This window comes from Myotis daubentonii, chromosome 1, assembly GCF_963259705.1.
Source record: "Myotis daubentonii chromosome 1, mMyoDau2.1, whole genome shotgun sequence".
NCBI classification, from domain to species: domain Eukaryota; kingdom Metazoa; phylum Chordata; class Mammalia; order Chiroptera; family Vespertilionidae; genus Myotis; species Myotis daubentonii.
The window spans coordinates 199,659,829-199,683,815 of NC_081840.1; the positions used below are offsets into that span (position 1 = coordinate 199,659,829).

Consider the following 23,987-nt stretch of genomic DNA (forward strand, 5'->3'; position numbering starts at 1 on the left):
AAATATTTCAGGTGTCATAAAATTTTCTTCTTTTGGTAGCTTTCCAATGATTTAAAAATGTAAACACCATTCTTAGCTCAAAAGCCATACAAAAACATTGTTTGGATTTAGTTGTACATTCCCTGACCTAGTTGTACATTTTAAATAGTCACTTCACAGAAAAACATATAAAGACCCCCCCCTTTTCTCAATAAATTGCCTTTCAAAAATAAGTCAATCTTATTACTTACTTTTAACTTGTCTTTTAAAGCTTCCTTTTCTGCTATAACCCTTCTTAAATCAGATATTGCAACTTCTTTTTCCTTTTCCATCAGGCTAACAACATTATGGGAGACTGTGCTTTGGGTGGATTCATGTCTTAGTGAAGATAATTCTTCCTGAGCCTTAAAGAATTAAAAGATATAAATAAAAAACACTCTGTATATGCTCCCAGTTTTTTTAAAAAAAGGCAAGCTAAACACATGCTACCTTTGCTCTCTTTCCAAATTCCCAGAAAATGAGTAAAATGATTAAAGAAATAAGAAGAAGACAAGGAGATGGAGGGAAGTGCCAGCCACAAAATTTTAGAAACCAGTTAGCAGATGGGTAACTAGTAATTAATTAAGCTGACCCAAGAAAGCTGAATCTAAGCCAATGGATCAATTTGTATTGCAGAATCCTAAAAAGTTCCAAAAGGCAAAACAACTTTACAAATTGACCTTTTAACCTGCACGTCCTCCCCATCTTGAAGTAGCAGGATTTCTTGGGAGACTGATATGGGAATAAATTTAGGTAATAGATACCATCCCTGCTCAGACTCACTTTGGCCTCTGACAATTGAGCTTTGTAACTAGGCCAAGCTGTATTGATTCCCTCTTCCTTAAAGTTTTCTCCTTAGGGCCTAAGTCCTTAATATCTAATTAGTCCCAATAATGCCTGCTATCCACTGTTTGACAAACATATCCCAACATGTCTGCATCCCAAGGATTAACTTGACTCAGAGTCAGTCTAGAAGTAGATTATCTCTAACTGACCTGACAGATAGGCTAGAAAAGAGGAAGACTAAATATGAAAAAATAATAGAAATCTTTGCTTTGGGAACAGGAACACAGTAGAAACTACTACTTACAATTCTAATTATGAAGAAATACCACAGCCCTAACTGATTTGGCTCAGTGGATAGAGCGTCGGCCTGCGGACTCAAGGGTCCCAGGTTCGATTCTAGTCAAGGTCATGTTCCTTGGTTGCGGGCATATACCCAGTGGGGGGTGTGCAGGAGGCAGCTGATCGATGTTTCTCTCTCATCGATGTTTCTAACTCTCTATCCCTCTCTGTAAAAAAATCAATAAAATATATTTTTTAAAAAAATACCACAAGGTCTATATAATAATTTAAAGGACATATACTGGTGGTTCCACTATAGTTAACTAGTTCTGTGTAATCTGTTGGTTTAATTATAAAAAGCTCTTACTTCATGATATAAAACACTTAGTTTATCTCTTTCTGCTGTCAATAATTTAACATTGGCCTGTATATCCTCCATATGTTTCTCAAATCTTTCCAGCATATGTTGAAGTTCATCTCTTTCTCTTGTGATCAGATGAATTTCAGAATTGTAATCACCCTGAAACATAAATTAAAAACAGAAGTTATCATTTGTTATAATTATCAGATTGTCACAAGGATGCTGGTGTTAACATTGACTGAAAAATGCTAACAGACAAAAAAACCACAAGTTCCTTTACTGTAATTAAGGAACATGATTTTTAATCTTTAATGATAGATGGGAGTGCTGGCAGTATTTGGGCAAATTTCACGGCCTTCAAGTTCCCAGGAAGAGACCCAGTTGCCAATGATACTATTTGATCAGATCTTATCCAATGCTTCAACTGTCATTCTCCTGAAGTTATTTATAGTGGTGGTAACTAAAGTATAATCCTCAGACCAGAAGTATCAGCAACATTTAGGAACTTGTTAGACATGCAAGTTTTGGGGCCCAACCCAGACCTACTTAATCAGAAACGCAGGACACAAGGCCCAGTAACTGGCTTATCAAGACTTCCAGGTGACTGTGGTACATGCTAATTGTGGGAGACCACTAGTTTATAACCCTCTCCAGGGCAAGAACCAGGAGGCACTGTGTGCCTGCTCACCCAGTGCAAGGAATTATAATAGGCTAGAACATTCCTCAGTGTTTTCTGACAATCTAAGATCAATGTCTCAGACACACTAACTCCCAATTGTCCCAGCTTCAAACCAATGTGAGGTCTATCTTTGCAATCATATAAATATAAATATTTCTACCAGGCAGTATATGTACATTAAGCAACTACTTCCAACATTTAAAACAAGATTATAACCATTATTCCAGTACAATTCAAAATATCCACTATCTTTACAGAAATCGTGGAAAACAAAGATAGTAAACAGAATTGGGACTACATTCAGAAGCCCTAGGTAGGGATAATCTGATAATTGGATACACTGAAAAGTATCCTGATCTATGTTACTGAGTATCTACTGTGCACATACCATGTACAATGTGGAGTTGGTAAATAGTAGATATCTGTGAGGTGCCCCTCACCTGCAACTCAGAAATGAGTTAGCCTCTCAGTTAAATAAGCAAAATCAAAACATAATGGATGAGGTTAGCTATCTGGACACCTTAAAGGATAAAATGTCTTACAGGCCAAAAGCAGATTAGGATTTGAGGGCTCAAGGCTTAAATAACTATAAAAGAAAATCTGTAACCTAAATAACAATATCTCACAGAAAGGAGTGATTTCAGAAAAGAAGCACTCAGTGAAAAAGGATTTGACAGTGTATTTTCATTATTGTCCAGGTCTCAGCTTAAATGTCACTTTCTCTAAGGAGTCCTTCCAAATTCTCCAATCTAATTTAGATCTCCTCTATATACTCTCACAGCCTTCTGAGTCTTTCCTGTATTTTCTTCATCAACACACATTTATTTTTGTGTTAACATATAATTGCTAATAACTCCCTTTTATCACTCCATTGTTTTCAACACACACACACACACACACGTGCACAGTGCTCAAGGTTATGAGGATAACAATTATGTCTTTACCTTGTATCTCTAGAGCCTCAGTATATATATCTGTTGAACTGAACATGACTTTCGACCTATACCCAATTTGCTTTGAACCACCAGATAGTGAGGAAATTAAACATTTATTAGGAACTATATTTTATGCTAGGCCCTTATGCAAATTACCTCATATAATCTTCACAAGAGATTTTAGTTACTGTCCTAACTTTGCAAATGACAAAACCGGAGTTCCATGAAGTCAGGCAACTTGTCCAAGTTCATAAAGCCATTTTTTGGAGTTAGAACTTTTATCAGGCCTCTAACTTCAAAGCACTTGCCACTACACTACACTCAAAACTCGCAGTTGGAACCATGGTGAAAGGGGACAGTGTCCCCCCTGTATACAGACAACAGATAATCAACAAGGGTACTGTTGACAAGATCACTGATTTTAAAAATGTCAGTATTTTTTTTGAGTTACTGTAATTCATAGAAACAGTGCCTAAATTTCCCCATAAAGCAGGAATTGAAAACTCACAGTTGTGAGTCTTGGGAACTAGAAAGTGGGGCTGCACTCTCCAGTTCCCAGCACTCACAACTGTCTGACACTCCACCCGTTTCAACAGTGTACATACCCACTTCCTTACCAGGCCTTCAATTTATTACTGCGAATCTAAAATGCTCTGAACATCTCAACTTCTAAACTTTGGAAAGTAAATTATTTATCCATGTCAGGTAACATTAGAATATTTCAAGACAGTAAATAAGTTGGAGGAGAAAAAAGTCTCACCTGATTTTACCAGTATCTTACCAAAATATCTCATGTCTTTCAGTTGTGAATCACACCACGCGACTGAATTGAATATTTAGGTTAAAAGCTTTGAGATCATTATCTACTCAGTTCTATTTAATAAACACTTGATTAAGTTTATCATTTTTGTGGAAGATTCTCAAACATAATGAAGGTGGTCAATTCAGTAGTTTATTTTTCATGAGCCTTATGTACAAATGGGGATTTAAAAATGACTCAATGATTTAAATTGTGTTTTTCCCCTAATTCATTCTGCTTATAATAGATAACATAAAATAGTGGGTATACTAACACCTGTAAATCAAATTCAGTCATTAGCCAATGAGGTCAAAAGCTGAAGCCTAATCAGAAAATAACTCAAAACCATTTGACAATTGACAGGATCTTTAGGGAAAAGATGATGGAACTGGCCAATTCAGCCAAGTCTGAAATCAAATGTTTTGAGTTTGAATGACTTTACTCCTAACTTTTCTTAATTTATCTAAAGTGTAGTAATTTTAGGGGTAACACAAGCCTCTGGGACTCCTACAGCTCCAAATCTTAAAAAATAAAGAGAAATCTAAAGAATTCACATACTCAAAAAACAATGATACTCATAAAACATTGAAAATAATTAAGATCTAAAATAGACACTGTGGTTTTGACCTCTCATAAATCATGATTAGCTTTACCTAATATACATCTTTAGACTACCATCTTATAAATGTCGTTGTAGTATAATAGGATGATCTGCCTGGCATCCACTTGGGCTTACTACTTTCTCCTGTTGTGTGATTTACATGGAAGATGCCTGGTCTGTACAGTGTGATTCACCTTTCTGACTAGTCCAAGGCATGGAATGGCATGAAGCCATGTTGCCTGCCATGTGGACAAAGCCACTCTGCTCAGAGAGGAAATGCAGCTGGTACTGAAAGAGAAGAAATGTCCAGTGGCATGAGTTCCTGGTTCCAGTTTCTGGAAGCCCAGATGCCCTTACACTCGTCCCATATACGTAATGAGCTATTCAGTCTTTCCATTTTTTCCAGGAATCAGTGTATCACGCTTTGTTCTTAAGTAGCTTTCCTAATTAATGCAGTGTTTCTATAGTATAGGTAATGGAAGAAAACAAAAATCAAAATTAAAACTTTTAAAAAGTATGAATGACATTTAACATTTAATAATAATGTTATATTTAATACAGTAATAAACCAGAAGTTTGTTCAAAAAGATACTCTCTTGCTTTATCAATTACTCTGATAAAGAGATATTACCTTTTCTAGCATTTTAAATGTTGAAGCTTTTTCATGTGCAGAATAATTTACAGAGCAAGATCTTCTCTGTATTATATGCTGCAGTCTTTCTAGCTCTTTCTTATAAAAATCTCGTTCTTCTTCTATACCTTTCAGAAATGTATCTAAACGAGAAGGTGACTTGTCTCGACGTTTTATTCCATGCTCTAGCCTCATCCTCTCAACTTCCAAAGTAAGTTCTCTTTCTGAAAAATGAACATAAATATTAAAAGTTGCATTTAAAATATGTAATTAGTCAAATAAATTATATCAATAATGTTTGAAATGCAAGCTACTAAAAATTATTAACTGTTTTGTATATCGCCTATAACTGCTAGGTATCAAATAAGTATATACTAAGAGGAAAGAAGAGAAATTAACCTCATTATTTATGTGCCATTAGTTAGAGAAACAAATACTAGTCTGTCTCACTAACTAGAACAAAGACTCCACAACAGCAGGGACCTTGTGTATCTTGTTTACCACCATATATGCCAGTACCCAAAATAGAACCTGGCACACAGCAGGCTCATAAACATTTGTCTAATGAATGAACAAATGAATATATGAATTCTTACACATTCCTTAAAAAACCTCGTTTAGGAATGGTACCTGGCAGAAAGATAGCCTATTTCAAGTGTGTGTGTGTGTGTGTGTCTACTTTCAGGAGATACAAGTGCATTTCCTTACAAAGATTCTGTTCTTTAATTTTTCACTTTTAGAATAATCTTCCCCTTAGTCTTAACTAATTCTATTACAGTTCTGCCTCGAAGAAGAATAGAATTCTATTGGAAACTATTCAAGCAGGGTTTCCTGTATTAAAACTAGTAAAAATAAAAAGAATTCTGCAAAGTCCTTGAGGGAGAGAGATATTCTACTGCATCTACAGTGTCTAGCATGGATTCTGTTATACAGCAAGCACTCTTTAAAATTATCTATTGAATGAATGAAAGATCATCTTCTAAGAAAAATAATACATCAAGAGGAAATCACAATCACTTTTTAAGTTACCAACATTTTATATTTTACCTGTATCTCCAAAACTTTCAATTTTTTTGCTAAGTCTTTGCTTTTCTTGTTCAAGCTGATGAACAACAGTTTCCAAGTCTGATCTTATAAGAAGCTCATCACTCAGTCTCTCTTTTTCTTTATGGCATAAGTTTAATTCCTGCAAATTTTAATACTATAATTAAGATTTCAAACAACTTTAGAAAATATTATAGCACTTAAATATATTTTTTTAATCCTCACCTGAGAATGTTTTTATTTATCTATTTTAGAGAGGAAGGAAAAGAGAAAGAGAAAGAGAGAAAGAGAAACATCGATGTGAGAGAGAAACATCGATCTGTTGCCTTCCATACCCACCCTCACCAACCAGGGATTGAACCCACAACCTTTGGGTATAGGGGACAATGCTCAAACTAGCTTAGCCACCAGGCAAGGACTAAAATATATATATATTTAAAAGCATGTTTATTTAAGAGCAACTCACATACATACATACATACATAAACACTCTTAGTCAAATATATGGTTTCAACTAAAGTTACTAGTAATTACCAATTGTGGCTAAAAACAACATAAAACCTAAATGTTAACAGTGCTCTTTTCTGAGTATATAGAATTAGATTTACTTTTTTTTTTCATTTGTTTAGTAAACGGTCCCATATCTTAAAAAATAAATATGTACTGTGCAATAAAATTTAATTTTTTTTAAAGGAGGGCAGGAGAAAGACAGAGTTCTAAGACTACCATAGGTGTCTGTAATTAGCTTGCTTATTCTCTCAGCCTCACCTGCACAATGGGGATAGGACCAGTAACAGACACTGCGGATTCACTGGTGAGAACAGATCTATGGGTGTGAAGCACTCTACACAGTGTCCAGCACATGCAATTGCTTAATAAATGTTAGCTATAGATATTAACATTTATTTTAAAAATACATAAAATATGGCACTAATTGAAAAGATAAGACAAGTTAGAAAGTAATTATGGCAACATCTTACTGTCAGCCAACACTGGCAAAACATGGGCATAGTTCTGAGACAAACACTTTGAATCACATTCAACTGTTTATAGGGCTCATACAAACAGCAGCAAACAAACAGCAAAAGTACCTGCCATCATGGAGCTTACATTGAGTTTTACGATATAAAGACATCATCAAACATATAGATGTTTGTCTACTTTCTGTTTATTGAGCTCATGGGAGAAATTTACAATATCTCTGGAGACTGAAGAGTGGACAACAATTAACAGGTTTAGTTAATTAAATTATTCAATATTGAACTGAATTGAAATCCTACAGTTGAATGAAAAGGAAGCCATTGTGATATGCTGTCCATAGTGAGCATATAAAAATCACAAATATTTGAGCACCTACTATGTGCCAGTGTGTCACAATGGCTTCATTTTTAAATTTGCCTTATGCCACCAGAACAATGCACACTAGACCAGCGGTCACCAACCGATGGTCCATGAGGTCTGAAAGGATGGCGACTGCTGCATTAGATTATATAAAGAGTTTACATAACAAGAAAATCTAGAAATTAGTATTAGTCATTGTTTCCAATAGATACTCATCCGTATTAACAAAATCCTCAATAACCTTTTGAATGATCACCTAGGAATTTCTGCCTGTTAGCAAGATCTGTCAGTTGGAGACTATAATAATAAAAGCATAATATGCTAATTAGATTGGACAGCTGAATGAGCTTCTGGACGTCTTTCTGAATGAAGCCGTGGCGAAAGGGGCTGAGGCAGAGGTGGTTAGGGGTGATCAGGCAGACAGGCGAGCAGTTAGGGGCATCATGCAGGCAGGCAGAGTGGTTAGGGGCGATCAGGCAGGCAAGCTAGCAGTTAGGGGCAATCAGGCAGGCAGGAGAGCAGTTAGGGGTGATCAGGCAGGCAGGCGAGTGGTTAGGGAGCGATCAGGCAGGCAGGCAGAGTAGTTAGGGGCAATCGACCGGCAGTCGGACATCCCCCGAGGGGTCCTGGATTGCGAGGGTGCAGGCCGGGCTGAGGGCCCCCCCCCCCCGTGCACGAATTTCATGCACCGGTCCTCTAGTATAGGATAATATTCTATGTCTAGACTTATGCTGAAATGATTACTATTATTCTGATTTGAAGACTACCAGAACAAATAGTATGGCTAGGAAAACTATTAAAAGAGGCCTGAGTGCTTTTAATAAAAGTCAGCAGCACCCATATGACTTTCAGCTAATTTCTCAACAAAAACTTTGCAGGCCAGAAAGGAATGGCAAGAAATATTCAAAGTGATGAATAACAAGGACCTACAACCAAGATTACTCTACCCAGCAAAGCTCTCATTTAGAATTGAAGGTCAGATAAAGAGTTTCACAGACAAAAAAAACCTAAAGGAGTTCATCACCACCAAACCAGTATTATATGAAATGTTGAAGGATATTCTTGAAGAAGAGGAAGAAGAAAAATAAGTAAAAGATGAACAATGAAATGACAATAAATACATATCTATCAACAATTGAATCTAAAAATCAAAATAAACCAACAAAGAATCTAATGAACATAATAAACTGATGAATAAAACAGAACCAGAGGCATGGAAATATGGGGTGCAGGAAAAGATTAACCAAAGAACTTATATGCAGCCCTGCCTGGGTTTGGCTCTGTGGATAGAGCATCAGCCTGCAGACCAAAGCATCCCGGGTTCAATTCCGCTCAAGGGCACAGGTCTGGGGTTGCGGGCTCAATCCCCAGTGGGGGATGTGCAGGAGGCAGCCGATCAATGATTCCCTTTGATGTTTCTCTCTCTCTCTTCCTCTCTGAAATCAATAAAAATATATTTTAAAAAAAGAACTTATATGCATATATGCATTACCTATGGACACAGACAATAGGATGGTGAAAGCCTGGGGCAGGGCGGGAACGGGGTGGGGGGGAGGAAAATGGGGGGAAAAGGGGGCACATCTGTAATACTCTCAACAATAACAATTAAAAAAAAGTCAACAATGTTATCAAGTAATTATCAATTTCTAGTTTTAGTATTTACAAACTGACAAGTCAAGAAACATTTAAAAGAATATAAAATTCCTAACAGATTTCACTATTTGAATTTAACTTGCCAACTACCGTATACTAAATTAAGGAATGATAAAATATAAATCAAACTAAACGTATCCATACAAATGGAGTATTACTCAGCCATAAAAAGCACCAGATACATGCTATAAGCATGAACTTGAAAACACTGTGCTAAATAAAAGAAGCCAGGCACAAAAGGCCACATATGACTAGTATATGGTTCCATTTATATAAACTGTCCAGGATAGGCAAATCTAAAGAAACAGAAAAGTAGATTATTAGTTTCAGGGGCTGAATAGAGGAAAATGCCCTGTTATTAGACAGTAGTGATGTCTGCATTACTTAGTGACTATACTAAAACCACTAAATCATACACTTAAAAGAGTGAATATTAAATTTGTAAATTATATCTAAGTTAAAATATATGTAAAATAAGCATAAAAATGTTCTTACCAAAAATTCTGACAATTAAATATTAAAGTACTTACCAGTTGAAGTTTTGCCATTGTTTCTTCAAGATTCCGCATTTCAGAAATATTTCTTTTAATCTCTTTCTAGGAATAAAAAGCCTATTAGGTAAATACTTAAAAATCAAGAATACTTAGCACTAGGTCACATTACAAATAAGGCCATTTTCCAAGTAGTTCATGCTCCCTCTCATCAGTCTAATCTGAGGCTTTAGCCCTCAGCCTCAATTTCAATGAAGAGGAGGCATAGTTGAGGCTTCTCTTTAATTTCTTGGCATCTTGAATACAGGGACCTATTTGTAACAGCTGAAACAAGAGGGTCACTTGAAAGTCTTTTTGCGCTTATATACTTGTAAGACTTTCCTTGAACCCTAGATTTTAGAATTCATCTTATGGGATTCTCATTTCCTGATTTTCCTATCCTATTTGCTTTCTCCCCACCTGCTACTACCAACCTGGAACTGCAACTGTTTTAATTCCTTTCAGCAATATTTTATAGTTTTTAGTGTACATGTCTTTCACTTTGTTGGTTAAGTTTATTCCTAAGTATTTTATTCTTTTTTATGCCATTGTAAATGGGATTATTCATTTCCTTTTTGGATTTTAATTATTCGTGTATCGAAACTCACCTGATTTTTGTGTGCTGCTTTTGTACCCTGCAACTTTGCTGGATTTGCTTATTAGTTCTGTGATTTTTGTTTGTGTGTGTGAAATCATTAGGGTTTTTGACATATATGATTATGTCATCTGGAAACATAATTTTACTTCTTTCTTTCCCATGTAATGCCTTTTTTTTTTAAAATATATTTTATTGATTTTTTACAGAGAGGAAGGGAGAGAGACAGAGAGTCAGAAACATCGATGAGAGAGAAACATCGATCAGCTGCCTCCCGCACATCTCCCACTGGGGATATGCCTGCAACCCAGGCACATGCCCCCGACCGGAATCGAACCCAGGACCCTTCAGTCCGCAGGCCGACGCTCTATCCACTGAGCCAAACCGGCTTCGGCCCATGTAATGCCTTTTATTTCTTTTTCTTGCCTAAGTGCTCTGGCTAGAATTTCCAGTACTATGTTGCACAGAAGTGGTAAGAATGGGCATGCTTACCTTGTTTCTGATCTTAGAGAAAAAGCTTTCATTCTTTCACCACTGGGCGTAATGTTAACTGTGGGCTTTTCATATAAGGCCTTTTTTACGTCGAGACAGTGTCCTTCTATTCCATTAATTAGTGGAGGTGACATTGTATAAACTTAATTCAGCAATGTACAGTAGTGATGGTCTTCAAACTAGCTTATATCCATTACTGAGATAACATGAAGACTTCCAAATATTATGTAAAACTGTCATATGCAAATGGTTTTAAGGAATCAATATCTGGATTCTTGTTCTCTGCGTACAGTCCTTCTTAAATTTTATTTACCCAAGAACCTGCTTGTGATCTAGGTCATGTGAGTTCTCCTTCCCAACCTTCACTCTTACAACTGAGTATCTCCCACTTTTTCAAAATAAAGGCAGACATCTAATGTCCCACTTTCTCAAGATATGAAAAACTTTTGAAGCACTAGACAAAAAGATAATCTGAAAAGTTGGGGCTGGCCAAAACCTTAGGCACTATTTTCTCCCATTATATATTACTAGAGGCCCGGTGCACAAAAATTTGTGCACTCGGGGGGGGGGGGGGTCCCTCAGCCCGGCCTGTGCCCTCTAGCAATCTGGGACCCCTCGGGAGATAATGACCTGCTGGCTTAGGCCTGATCCTGGGTGGCAGAGGGCAGGCCCAATCCCTAGGTGCAGCCCCAGGTCGGGCTCAGAGCAGGGCCGATTGGGGAGCTGGGGCGCCGCCCCCTGTCATGCACAGAGCAGGGCGGATTGGGAGGTTGCGATGCCACCCCCAGTCACACTCAGGGTAGGGCCGATTGGGGGGTTGGGGCGCCACCCCCTGTCACACTCAAGGCAGGGTCAATGGGGAGGTTGCGGCGCCACTCCGTCATGCACAGAGCAGGGCCAATCAGGGGGTTGGGGCACTGCCTCCTGTCACGCACACAGCAGGGCCCATCAGGGGGGTTGGGGCTCCGTACCCTGTCATGCACAGAGGAGGGCCCATCAGGGGGTTGAGGAGCTCCCCCCTGTCACTCACAGAGTAGGGCCGATAGGGGAGTTGGGGCACCGTCCCCTGTCACACACAGAGCTGGGCGGATCAGCGGGTTGGGGCGCCGCCACTCTCACACTCAGGGCAGGGCCAATGGGGAGGTTATGGCTCTACCCCGTCACACACAGAGCAGGGCCCGTGGTGGGGGGGAGGGAGGTTGGGGTGCCACACCCTGTCACACACAGAGCCGCAGGGCGATCAGGGGGTTTGGGCGCTGCCCCCTGTCATGCTGATCCCAGTGCCGGGAGGCCTCGCGGCTCCGCTGATCCCAGTGCTGGGAGGCATATTACCCTTTTACTATATAGAATAGAGGCCTGGTACATGGGTGAGGCTGGCCGGTTTGCCCTGAAGGGTGTCCTGGATCAGGGTGGGGGTCCCCACTGGGGTGCCTGGCCAGCCTGGGTGAGGGGATGATGACTGTTTGCAGCTGGTCACACACCCTTCAGGGTGGGGGTCCCCACTGGGGTGCCTGGCCAGTCTGGGTGAGGGGCTGAGGGCTGTTTACAGGCTGGGGGTGACTGAACTCCCAAACGCTCCTTTTTTCCTTTTTTTTTTTTTTATTCTGGGCCAGCTTTAGCTTGAGGCTTGGCTCGGCTGAAAGTAGGTTTCTGGCCTTTGCATACAATGTTGCGATCCTGCTGGCTGACCTCCAGCAGTATTTGTTCTGGGGAACCAGGCGGGACGTTGGTTTCCTCCGTCTCTGAGGCAACCAAGCCTCATGTTAGTTTCAAGCTGCCTGGCTGCCACCCGCCATCTTGGCTGACAGTTAATTTGCATATCTCGCTGATTAGCCAATGAAAAGGGTAGCGGTCGTACGCCAATTACCACGTTTCTCTTTTATCAGTGAAGATTAAGAGATGTCTTTCCAATAAAATTTTAGTAGTTTTACTTAATATTTAATAAGTATTATCAAAATTTGTCACACTGATCCACTGGTTACTAGTAAGTGTAATGATAACACTATTCAGAGGAAAATGTTAACTGTATAGTTACAGGACATTTTAAAAAATAAAGTATTTCACATTATGTATTTTTTTTAAATAATCTTTTTTTAATAAATATACTTTATTGATTTTTAACAGAGAGAAAGGGAGAGGGACAGAGAGTCAGAAACATTGATGAGAGAGAAACATCGATTAGCTGCCTCCTGCACACCTCCTGCTGGGGATGTGCCTGCAACCAAGGTACATGCCCTTGACCGGAATTGAACCCGGGACCCTTCATTCCCCAGGCCAACGCTCTATCCACTGAGTCAAACCGATCAGGTCCATTATCTATTTTTTTTATTGCAGAGACATTTGAAGGAGTGATCATAAAAAGATATTCAAGCACAGGATAAAATTCTGCAAGGATTTCAAGAAAGGTTTATTTGGATTCTATCAGCGACTTTAAAAGAATAACGTGACAGTTTTATTTTAAGAGATCAATATTTACAACAGATGAAATTTAAACTATTTAAATTTAAAGATGAAAAATATTACCTCCCAACTTAAAAATGTGCAAAAACAAAAATAGTGTTGTTTTTTTTAAAACCTTTAAAGGTTTTATGAGCACAAAATGACAAAGATGACAAACTTCTGGTGTTCACTCACAATGTAGAGATAAAAGGACAGATGGAAATCTTGAAGAAAAATAGGACAGAGTCTAAAGAACTATCTTAGATACAGGTGTGCTTCAGAAACACAACTAGAACAAGTGCAAGCTTTGAGAGAGTATAAACAACACTTTAGAAAAACATGAATTACAAAACAAACCAATCAAAGGAACTGAATCAGATATCAAAAGGGCATAAGCTCATATATTCTAGGACAGTGGTCAGCAAACTGTGGCTCACAAGCCACATGCGGCTCTTTGGCCCCTTTAGTGTGGCTCTTCCATAAAAAACCACGTGTGGGCGCGCACGTACAGTGCGATTGAAACTTCGTGCCCATGCGCAGAAGTAGGTTTTCGGCCTGGGCGAGTCTATTTTGAGGAAGTGGCGTTAGAAGTGGAGGGTGTCGGTCGGTCGGTTGGGTGACCAGAGACGCACACAGGCAGGCAGCAGGATTCGCAGCGCGGGGGAGGCGCGCGATTCATGCATGAGTTGAGTGAGCCAGTCAGTAGTCTCATGTGCAGTGGTTAGTGCTAGTCGCTTCCACAAATCGCGTGCGGGTGACAAAAGTACCTACTCGAAGCATAAAGCTACCTGTATTTTTCCAACCAGCTGCAAATCCTACAGGTATTTTTGTCATCAATTTAAGAATTGTAATTCTTTTGTGTTGGTGGCTTTATTATTATAAAATGAAACATTTTTTAGGTGCCCTGTTTGAGATAGCTACAAAGCAGCAGCAAAGAAAAACAGAAGCCGAAAACCGTGAATTTAAAGTTGAATGTACCTACCTATATAGTTTAAGTTTAAAAAATTTGGCTCTCAAAAGAAATTTCAATCGTTGTACTGTTGATATTTGGTTCTGTTGACTAATGAGTTTGCCGACCACTGTTCTAGGAGAATTAAAAAAACACTCCCACAGCGTAGACATACCTTTGCTTCCCCAAGTTCTTTATCTGCAGTCTCGAGCACTTCTTCTTTATGTCTTTCCAACTGCTGTGCTAACTGGTCTATTTCAGTTAATTCTTGGCAAAGTTTTTCATTTTTGTTACTTAAATTAACAACTTCAGTAGTCACTGTCTCCTTGGTTTCCATAAGGTCTTGAATATGCTTCTCCAGGTCTTTATTAGCTTGCTGAAGAAAGTCAACCTACATTGAATTTGTAATTTATAAAAAATATGAAATGAAAAATTATCCTAAACACTAAACTTTCAAAATTATATTTCAAAAAATACTATATTTTTAAAATACAAAACTTAAAACCACAACTATGTTACAAACATTTTATTTTGAATTGCAAAACTGATAATGTGTGGCTTAATAAAAATATATATAGCCCTGACTGGTTTGGCTCAGTGGATAGAGTGTCGGCCTGCGGACTCAAGGGTCCCAGGTTCGATTCCAGTCAAGGGCATGTACCTTGGTTGTGGGCACATTCCCAGTAGAAGGCGTGCAGGAGGCAGCTGATCGATGTTTCTCTCTCATCGATGTTTCTAACTCTCTATCCCTCTCCCTGCCTCTCTGCCTCTCTGTAAAAAATAAATAAAATATATTAAAAAAAAAAAAAAATATATATATATATATATATATATATATATAGTCATTGGCTTTAGATTTCACAAACATTTTATTTTGAATTGCAAAACTGATAATGTGTGGCTTAATAAAAATATATATAGTCATTGGCTTTAGAATTTCAAGCATGGAAGGACAAGTAAAATATTTGTGTGACCATTTTTCCAACATCTAGTTCTAAAACTATGATGAGAATATAACTAAGATGATAATATTACTCTAGACTGTGCTATCCAATGTAATGGCCACCAGCATCCACATGTGGCTACTGGGCACTTTCAATGTGGCTAGTCCAAACTGAGATGTGCTATGAATGTAAAATACACACAAGATTTCAAAGATAGCACACAAAAATAAAGAGAATGTACAATACCTCAATTATATTTTACAACATGAATTGGAGATTGAAAAAAATATTTTAGAATCATTTAGATACATTTTTAAAATCAATTTCACCTGTTTCTTTTTACTTTTTTAAGCTGGCTACTAGAAAATTTTACGTTACATACATGGATCATAAAAAATATGTGTACTTGCCGAAACCGGTTTGGCTCAGTGGATAGAGCGTCGGCCTGTGGACTGAAGGGTCCCAGGTTTGATTCCGGTCAAGGGCATGTACCTGGGTTGCGGGCACGTCCCCTGTAGGGGATGTGCAGGAGGCAGCTGATCGATGTTTCTCTCTCATCGATGTTTCTCTCTCATCGATGTTTCTGACTCTCTGTCTCTCTCCCTTCCTCTCTGTAAAAAATCAATAAAATATATTTAAAAAAAAATATGTGTACTGAAGAGCATTACTCAAGAGCTACTGCTGATATCAGTGCCTTACTCTATTCTGGTTCATCCCAGGCAGCACTGATATGTCTAAATTTCTAAAGGTCAAGAGTCATGCTTTATGGACTTGTTCTTTCACTTTCAGGTCTAATGCATGACAGTGAATCCACTAGATAGGTAGTTAAAAACCCAAGTTTAATCTTGGTACTTATTTTTTAATCCTCTTTTCTACATCATAAAAGAAATATATAGTCATAAAATTTTTTAAAATAAAGAGTATCATAAAGAAGACTATCCCATTACACAAAGATAAACTGTTAGTATATTTTGGTTTCTTTTCTTCCAGTGTTTTCCCTGAGTTCATATATACAGTTTTTAAAAGCAAATTAAAGATCACATTATATCTACAGTTTATTCTCTTCTTTTAAATACTTAACATTATGGTGTATATATATTCCTGCCTCATTAAATATTCTTTACAATATGATTTTTCAATAGCTTCCCCCTTTATCTGAATACTCTGGCTCTATCAAAAATTTCCCACTATAAATAATACTTCAGTGAACAATACTGTCACTTCTACAAACCTGTGGACCATTATAAACAGTTAGGAATTTATACACTCAGTAAAATAATGATAAAAGTCATTACCTGAATATTTAAATGAGCAATAATCTTTTCATTGGTTTTATTTTTAGTCTCCAGAGAGAGGATATCAGAGGAGCAGCCACCGTCCAATGCATTGGACAGTCGTTCTATCTCTCTTTCTCTTAATTCAATCTGAAGACAAAGTCATGACATCATTTTTAAAAATCTTGTTTTGAACCAAAATAATTAACACCGAATAAACATTTATTTGGCTATATTTCCATTTTTCTTATGTTGAACAGTGTGTAAAAGAGAATAACATTCATATATGTACCCACACTTTATGAGATATGAAATACATATATGCAGAGCAAAAATAAAAAACACAGATAATGTCAACATAAGAATTGTCAACATAGCTTTCGTAAATATTTCTATTGAATAGATTCTTCCTAATTGAGTTTTTGGTGTTTATTCTTCTCTAAAATTAGGCAGTGTTTATATAAAAGGAAATGGATGAGCAGTGAAACTCAGTCTGAACTACTTCAGTGCCTGGTGGAATAATGTAGAATAAACAAATGAATATAAAACACAAATAAAAATGAATTGCTACTGAAACTCAGTATCAAAAAGGATAGGAACCTTGTGTGAATTTAATTAGTTATCTGTCATTTAGAAAACAAATTTATAATAAAAAAAGATTACTATTAATTATGAATTCACACTTACATGCAAGAATCTGGAAAAACCCACACACTTTCAAGCACTGGTTTAAAAAAAAAATTAAAAACTAAGCATTCAATTCACCCATTTTTGAGCACAGTTCTAGGTATAGAAAGATAAATAAAACATGGTCCCTGACTTTCAGGAATGGAGCTTTACAAGGAACACTAGCAAGTGAACCAGTTAATTGCTGCGGAATTTGTTATTTAATGGCAGAATAAAGGAAATAGGTATATTGCTCCAAAGTAGTTAAGGGAATAAATTTATTTATTCTTCATGATATGCATATACCTATAGAAATTAGAGCAGGTCTTATGAAATAAATATGCTCAAATGGTAATAATAAATGATGCTATGAAGAGGAGTGTATGTTCCAGTCAGTGACACAGAAGCATAAAACAACATAGTATGTTGGAGGGAGTAGAAATGGCTCAGTGTGACTGGACTGTAATATACAAGAAAACTAATGATTGGAGATGAGTCCAAAGAATTAGGCAGGAACTAATTATGCTAAATATTGAATACTTAGCCAAGGAGAAAGATTACTCTGGACTAAAGGTTGAATTTGATAAGAATAAAGCAATAAAGCCAGAGGCAGAGAAACCTACTATAAGAATGGATGAGAGATGATTAAGGTCTAAAATAAAAAAGTGGAATAGGGTAGATCAGAACAAATAAGTTTAAGGAGTACTTAGGCAGGAGAAGTGATAAAACTTGATGAGTGGTATGTGAAGGGAACAGAACATGATCTAGAAAGACTACAGAATGTTGACTTGGGCAGATAGTGAGGCTACCAACCAAAGTAGGAAACATAGGAGGAAAAAGAGATTTGAGGCAAATGATAAGTTCAGGACCAGGCATGTGAGTATGAAGAGTCTTTATCCAACTGGCAATGCCCAGTGTTAAGTTGGGCATATGGGTCTGGAGCTCAGAAGAGAGGTTCAAGCCTGAAAGAATTTGGGGGTGTCATCAACATACAGACAATATTTTAAATCAACATGAGACCATCTGAGAAAACATACAGGGACAGGAAAAGGGGTCAAAGACAGAATCCTGGAAAACAGTAATATTTCAGGGAATGGGCAGAGGAAAAAAGCAAAGAAAAAATTATTAAGAGGTTAAAAAACAAAATGAAGTCATAGAAGAGTTTCAATGAGAAATTATCAATAATGCAAATACTACAGTGTGGGTCAAGGAAATAAAGACTAAAAGTGTCCTTTGGATTTAGCAATGTCACTGGTGTCATTAAGCAGACCAATTTATGCGATGGGGGGGCAGAAGCCAGACTGCAACAGGTTAAAGAGTGAGCAGGAAGTAAAGAAGTGGACATAGAAGAGTAAGATGCTTTAGAGAAGTTTGCATGAGGGAGAAGAGTAAGGCATTAGCAAGATGGAGAGTAGTTAAAAGATTTTTTCAAGGGATGGTAGTGATGACTATCATAGCACCTTCTCATATGACTATTTTTACAGAGAGGAAGGGAGAGAGATAGAGAGTTAGAAACATCGATGAGAGAGAAACATCGATGAACTGCCTCCTGAACACCCCCTACTGGGGATGTGCCCGCAACCAAGGTACATGCCCTTGACCAGAATCGAACTTGGCACCCTTCAGTCAGCAGGCCGACGCTCTATCCACTGAGCCAAACTGGTTAGGGCTCAGATGACTATTAAGACGCTTAAAAAATGAATAATTATGAAGTGGTCATATAAGTGTTTGATAAAGAAAAAATAATCAGTTAAAGCAAGGTCTTAAGGAAAAGAGAGGAAATGGGACCAAAAACAGGAAGATAGACTAACCCTTAAACTCGAAGAACATTATTCTACGTGCATGAAGTCTTGAGAGCCTGAGTATGAATGCTGCTAATTTTAAAGTTACTAGTCGATATAGGAAGTTAAAACACGGTGATATAGTGAGGAGGATTATAGGTTGTGCAAAGAGTTTGAGAGAACAGCAAAATTTAGAATATATGCTGAGAAAAACAAAACTCAAGCAAAAAAAAAATAATAATAAGGCAAGCTAAGATTGATAACCACAATAAACTGGTGGTTTCCATCAGTATGGTTAGGCTATTTTCTCCAAATACCTCAGCTAACTCACAGAGATGGTGAAGACTAGTGGGTTTATGTTTATAAAGTACTTTGAAAAAACATAATGAAAATGTGATTATAGGTTGAAAAATATCAATAATATTCAACTCATGCGCATATTTGATATTTTCAACATCTCCTGTAAAGTAAGTTTTTTGTCGGACATTACTATAATCCCTTTTCTTTAAACTCCATTTTAATCCACATACTCTTCAAAGTACTTTATGAAAGTAAGAGTTATAACAACACAAGTTAAATCTATATTTGCATGTACAGGTCACATCACTCCAAAAAAATGCCGAAAATTAAAAAAGTGTTACCCAATTTAAACTTCAGTAAGCATATTAAGGAAGAAAGTCTGTAATTACCTAAATCAGAATTTAGTCAAGACACCAACAGGAAGTATGAAAGAACAAAAGTTGTATGGTCATGATCTAACTCCATAATAACTCCCCCACTTCTTCAGAAAACTGTTTTATGAGATACTATTACTTGTAGAAAAAACACACAAAATATATGGTAATAGAAGAATAACTTTTCAAAGAGACATGTTCAAAATTACAAAATCTGTATGTTTAGAGTAAAAAAACAAATTAAAAGATCATTAAAAAGCATAGCATACTTTAAAAAACTATCTCCTGAGATGAAAATAGTAGCATGGTCATAAAATTACATTTGGGGAAATTGATGATTCACCTAAAAGAAAAACAAAATGACAAAACAAAAAACTACTATTCACCTAAATGCATAATGAAGTGAAATGGAGTAGAATTGCTCTAAAACCATCTAACACACTCCAGCTATTAACAAATTGATGAAAAATATAAAAACCGTATAAAAACTCAATTATCAGTAATATCAAATACAACCCAAATATATTTATAATAAAAGTATATGCTCTCAATCCCTACCATATAAACAAATAAAAATCTTACCTGCTTGTTGTAATCTCTCAGTCCACTTTCCATCATTGCTAATTTTTCTTGTAACTGATGGACTTCCTGTTGAAGTTCCTGAATTCTGAAACACATTCATAACTAATGCCAATATACTTTTGTTAAGAAATACAAAATAACAAGAAATAAAACTAGGCTCATTCTTTTATAAACTCTCTACTTTTTGTTTCTCAATGAATTATGAAGTGTTATGTTATGCATAAATGGAATATATCATCTTTCAGAGTTAATTTTGTAAGAATGATAAAGAACTGAGTGGTAAATAATTTGAAATTCAGATACATTATATAAAAGACCTACTATTGCATTTTGATCCTTAGGACAACTCTTTGAGATGCTGCTGCTAATTCTTAGGTTCAGGAAGTTGAGGGTAAAGTCCAAAACTCATAATATTAAGTGAAATAAGGGCCTTAAACAGGTTTTCAGATCCTAACTGATCCTGTATTTTCTAATAAACTATCTTATAATCCTGGAGAGAAGAAAAATATTGATATACAGTGGGGCCTTGACTTACGAGTGTCCCAACTAACGAGTTTTTCGAGATACGAGCCGTCTCTTGGCCGATTTTTTGCTTTGAGTTGCGAGCTAAAATTCGGGTTACGAGCCAGCTTCAGATACACCACCGCTAGTTGGCGCAGCGAACATCACAGTGAACACCACAACATCAGCCCAGCGTCACGTGTCTCACTCGTTCACTGTTGATTTGACATGAGTAATTTGAGTTACGAGCTCCGTCAAGGAACAAATTAAACTCGTAAGTCAAAGCCCCACTGTATATTACAATTTCCTAAGTAATTACAGCAAAAAAATAAAAAAGCCACTCTTTTCTGGAACCTATTAATTCTAACAGAATCAACATTTGTCCAAATCACCTGAATTATACAATTGCCCAAATGTATTTGTACTACATCCAGCCTTTCCAAGCATCTATAATAATAAAAGTGTAATATGCACATCGACCGAATGGCCAAATAGCAGAACGACCATCTGAATAGCGGCACAACCTTCCGGATGACCACACTATGACACCCATTGGCACCAGGCCAGCCAAGGTGGTGCAATGTGATTGGTTAGGGGGCCCCATCATTGCCTTATGATCGCCCCGCAGAGGGAGGCCCAGGCCGCTGACAGGCAGGCTGTAGCGGGTGGGCAGGGCCTACTTCTGTGGGGGTGATTCATCGCAGAGCCCCAACTGGATGGGCAGGGCCTACCTCTTTGGGGTGGTCGATTGTGGGGCTCCCGGACTGCGAGAGGGCGCAAGCCAGGCTGAGGGATGCCCCCCCCCCCCCCCCGCATGTATTTCATGCACCGGGCCTCTAGTTAATATATAAATGACACAACTACGCTCCTACTGGAAAGATAAATCCTGAAACCAGGTCTGCTTTAAGAAAGAGTATCCATGGGGTGGAGTGAGTAAGGCTGGACACAACTCATCCCTGCTATTACTGGAACCACATTTTCTACTCATCTAGGCTTAGGAGAAGAGTACATATGCAACTGCACTCAAAAAATGCACAAATGACTGAATGCAAACACAATTTGCATGTGCAAATTAAAACAAGATAATCAAGAGACTAATGCCACCTATGATGGTTTAATAGAAAAGAAAAATGATAAAGAGAAAGGTAAAATCAGAAACCCTCCTTAAATAATACTAACATTGTTTCAGAAGCCCTAGATTATAACTCTAACTAAACACACAAAATATTTCACAATTAAGGTCAGATAACTGTATAAATACAGGTACATAACATTGTGTGAAAATAACTGAGCTAAGAGATCCTAATTGAGTACCTTAACCACAGTTACCTTTCTAGGTTGTTATATTGATATTAATAAAATGGAAAAACTGTCCCATATTCTCTGCATAATCCACGAAAAGTAATCAGCACTAGCCCTGGCCAGGTGTCAGTTGATTGGAGTGCATCCCGTACACCATAAGGTTGTGGGTTCGATTCCCGGTCAGGGCACATACCTAGGTTACAGGTCAATCCCTGGCCAGGGCACATATGGGAGGCAACCGATTGTTGTTTCTCTCTCATATTGATATGTTACTGTCATTCTCTCTCCCTTCGTCCCTCTTTAAAATCAATAAACATATCCTTGGATAAGGCTAAAATAATAAAGAATAAATAAAAGTTATCTGCACTATTTCTATTGGTTTATTCCATATTTTAATATGTTTCTCCAGCTATGACCATAGAAGCGGTCAACTAGTGCTCTCTTGCTCCTTTGAACCGCTCATAATTTTCTTTAAAAAAAAAAAAAGTTTTTATTGCTTTCAGAGAGAAGGATGAGAGAGGAGAGGGAGAGAAACATTAAGGATGAGAGAGAATCATCAATTGGCTACCTCCTGCATGCCCCCACTGGGGACCGAGCCCACAACCCAGGCATGTGTGTGACCTCTTGGTTTGTAGGTCAATGCTCAATCACTAAGCCACACCGGCCAGGCCCCATAATTTTCTTAATGGCATTTTGTGTATTTCTCTTGTCTCATCTTCACTGCCAGATTGTGAGTTTCTCAAAAGCAGCAACCGCCTTCTTACTCATTTTTACATCCTTAGAACACTTACATCATGCCTTTCCTAGAAAGCTTAGTTAAAACGAAATGTACACCTAATTCCAATTTAAGCAAATGCAAACATATAGAACTAAAGAATCATGAAGCAAGAATTTTGAAGCAAGAATTTCAAAGCCAATTACAAATCTATCTCCATCAGCATTTGACATAAATCTGAAGTAACTTTACTTTGGTTGATGAAACCAAATGTCAAAGCAACTCTACTGAAATAGATTCTAAATGGCACTAAACAGTTTTAAAGCAAATATGGAGAGAAACAGCAGGCATATGATCTATCTGAAATCAAAGGTACAAAACAAATAAAAAAATTCTATGTTCAGAATACATTCAGAAAGTATTTACTGAGTGCTTGTGCAAAGCTCTGGGCTAGGCACTGGAGATACAATAGTTAATGAGACAAAAGCCACACTGTCAAAAAATTTACAGTTAAGTGGTGAATTAACTAAAGCCAAAAAGAAATTATTTAATGCACCTGTTATCAGCCACTTGTAGGAGGTCTGCAATGTAAGGGTCATCTGGCTGAGGAACTGGATAGGAACTGACTTCAGAGGGAGGGACTGGTTGGTCAATTTGCATTCGCTGGCGTCTAAAAGCAATACTTCTTTTCTTGCCGCCTAAAGAAAACAAATGTATATTTCAAAAAAAAAAATTAAAAACAAACCACTGTCTTAGAATTAAATATTCCAGAAGGTTGGCCCTTTTTTTATAAAGTATGTCTTTAGCACATCATATATATGGATAAAATATTTTCTCCCCCATATATAAATACCCACCCTGATCTTTAAATGATGCCTTCCTGACAACCTCAACAGATATGGTTATAAAACAAGTTTTATATTCTGCACGCTTGGCATGTGTGCCCAGATTTAATCTACTCCTCCAGTAAATGGGGACCAGATACTGGCAAGATTAAAACTTAAGTGTGTCTTGTGGCATTTATTACTGTGAGCTCAAGAAGTTACCACCAACAGAAACCTGTCAAACATGGAGTTTAAGACAGTGAGAACTGCCTTAATACACATGCTTATTAAGCAATGCCAAAAGAGCAGAAAACTGAAATTTTAAGTAGTAAAATTAGTATATAATGGAATGTCAACTGTAATATAAAATCATGCTGTAACCTGAATTAGTAGGGAATGTTTTACTACTTATCTTTAAAAATACCAGAAGTAATTTATTTTTATGATTAAACTAGGGGCCCGGTGCACGAAATTCGTGCACTGGGTGTTGCCCGGGGGAGGGGGGGGGGAGTGTCCCTCAGCCCAGCCTGCCCCCTCTCACATACTGGGAGCCCTCAGGCGTTGACCCCCATTACCCTCCAATCGCAGGATC

General features: G+C 37.6%; 1 protein-coding gene across 3 annotated transcripts in view; it reads right to left on the reverse strand.

The window, feature by feature from the left end:
- CEP135 (centrosomal protein 135) overlaps positions 1–23,987 on the reverse strand; it is an 81,508-nt gene that overhangs the window by 41,950 nt on the left and 15,571 nt on the right. For all 3 annotated transcript variants that reach the window (XM_059670730.1, XM_059670716.1, XM_059670723.1), the window contains 9 exons: positions 23,128–23,269; positions 20,054–20,138; positions 16,372–16,500; positions 14,308–14,523; positions 9,658–9,723; positions 6,137–6,275; positions 5,090–5,313; positions 1,451–1,603; positions 231–383 (listed from right to left, as the gene is read on the reverse strand). In XM_059670730.1, coding sequence (XP_059526713.1) covers positions 231–383; positions 1,451–1,603; positions 5,090–5,313; positions 6,137–6,275; positions 9,658–9,723; positions 14,308–14,523; positions 16,372–16,500; positions 20,054–20,138; positions 23,128–23,269 — 1,307 coding nt within the window. The remainder of the gene's footprint in view (positions 1–230; positions 384–1,450; positions 1,604–5,089; positions 5,314–6,136; positions 6,276–9,657; positions 9,724–14,307; positions 14,524–16,371; positions 16,501–20,053; positions 20,139–23,127; positions 23,270–23,987) is intronic.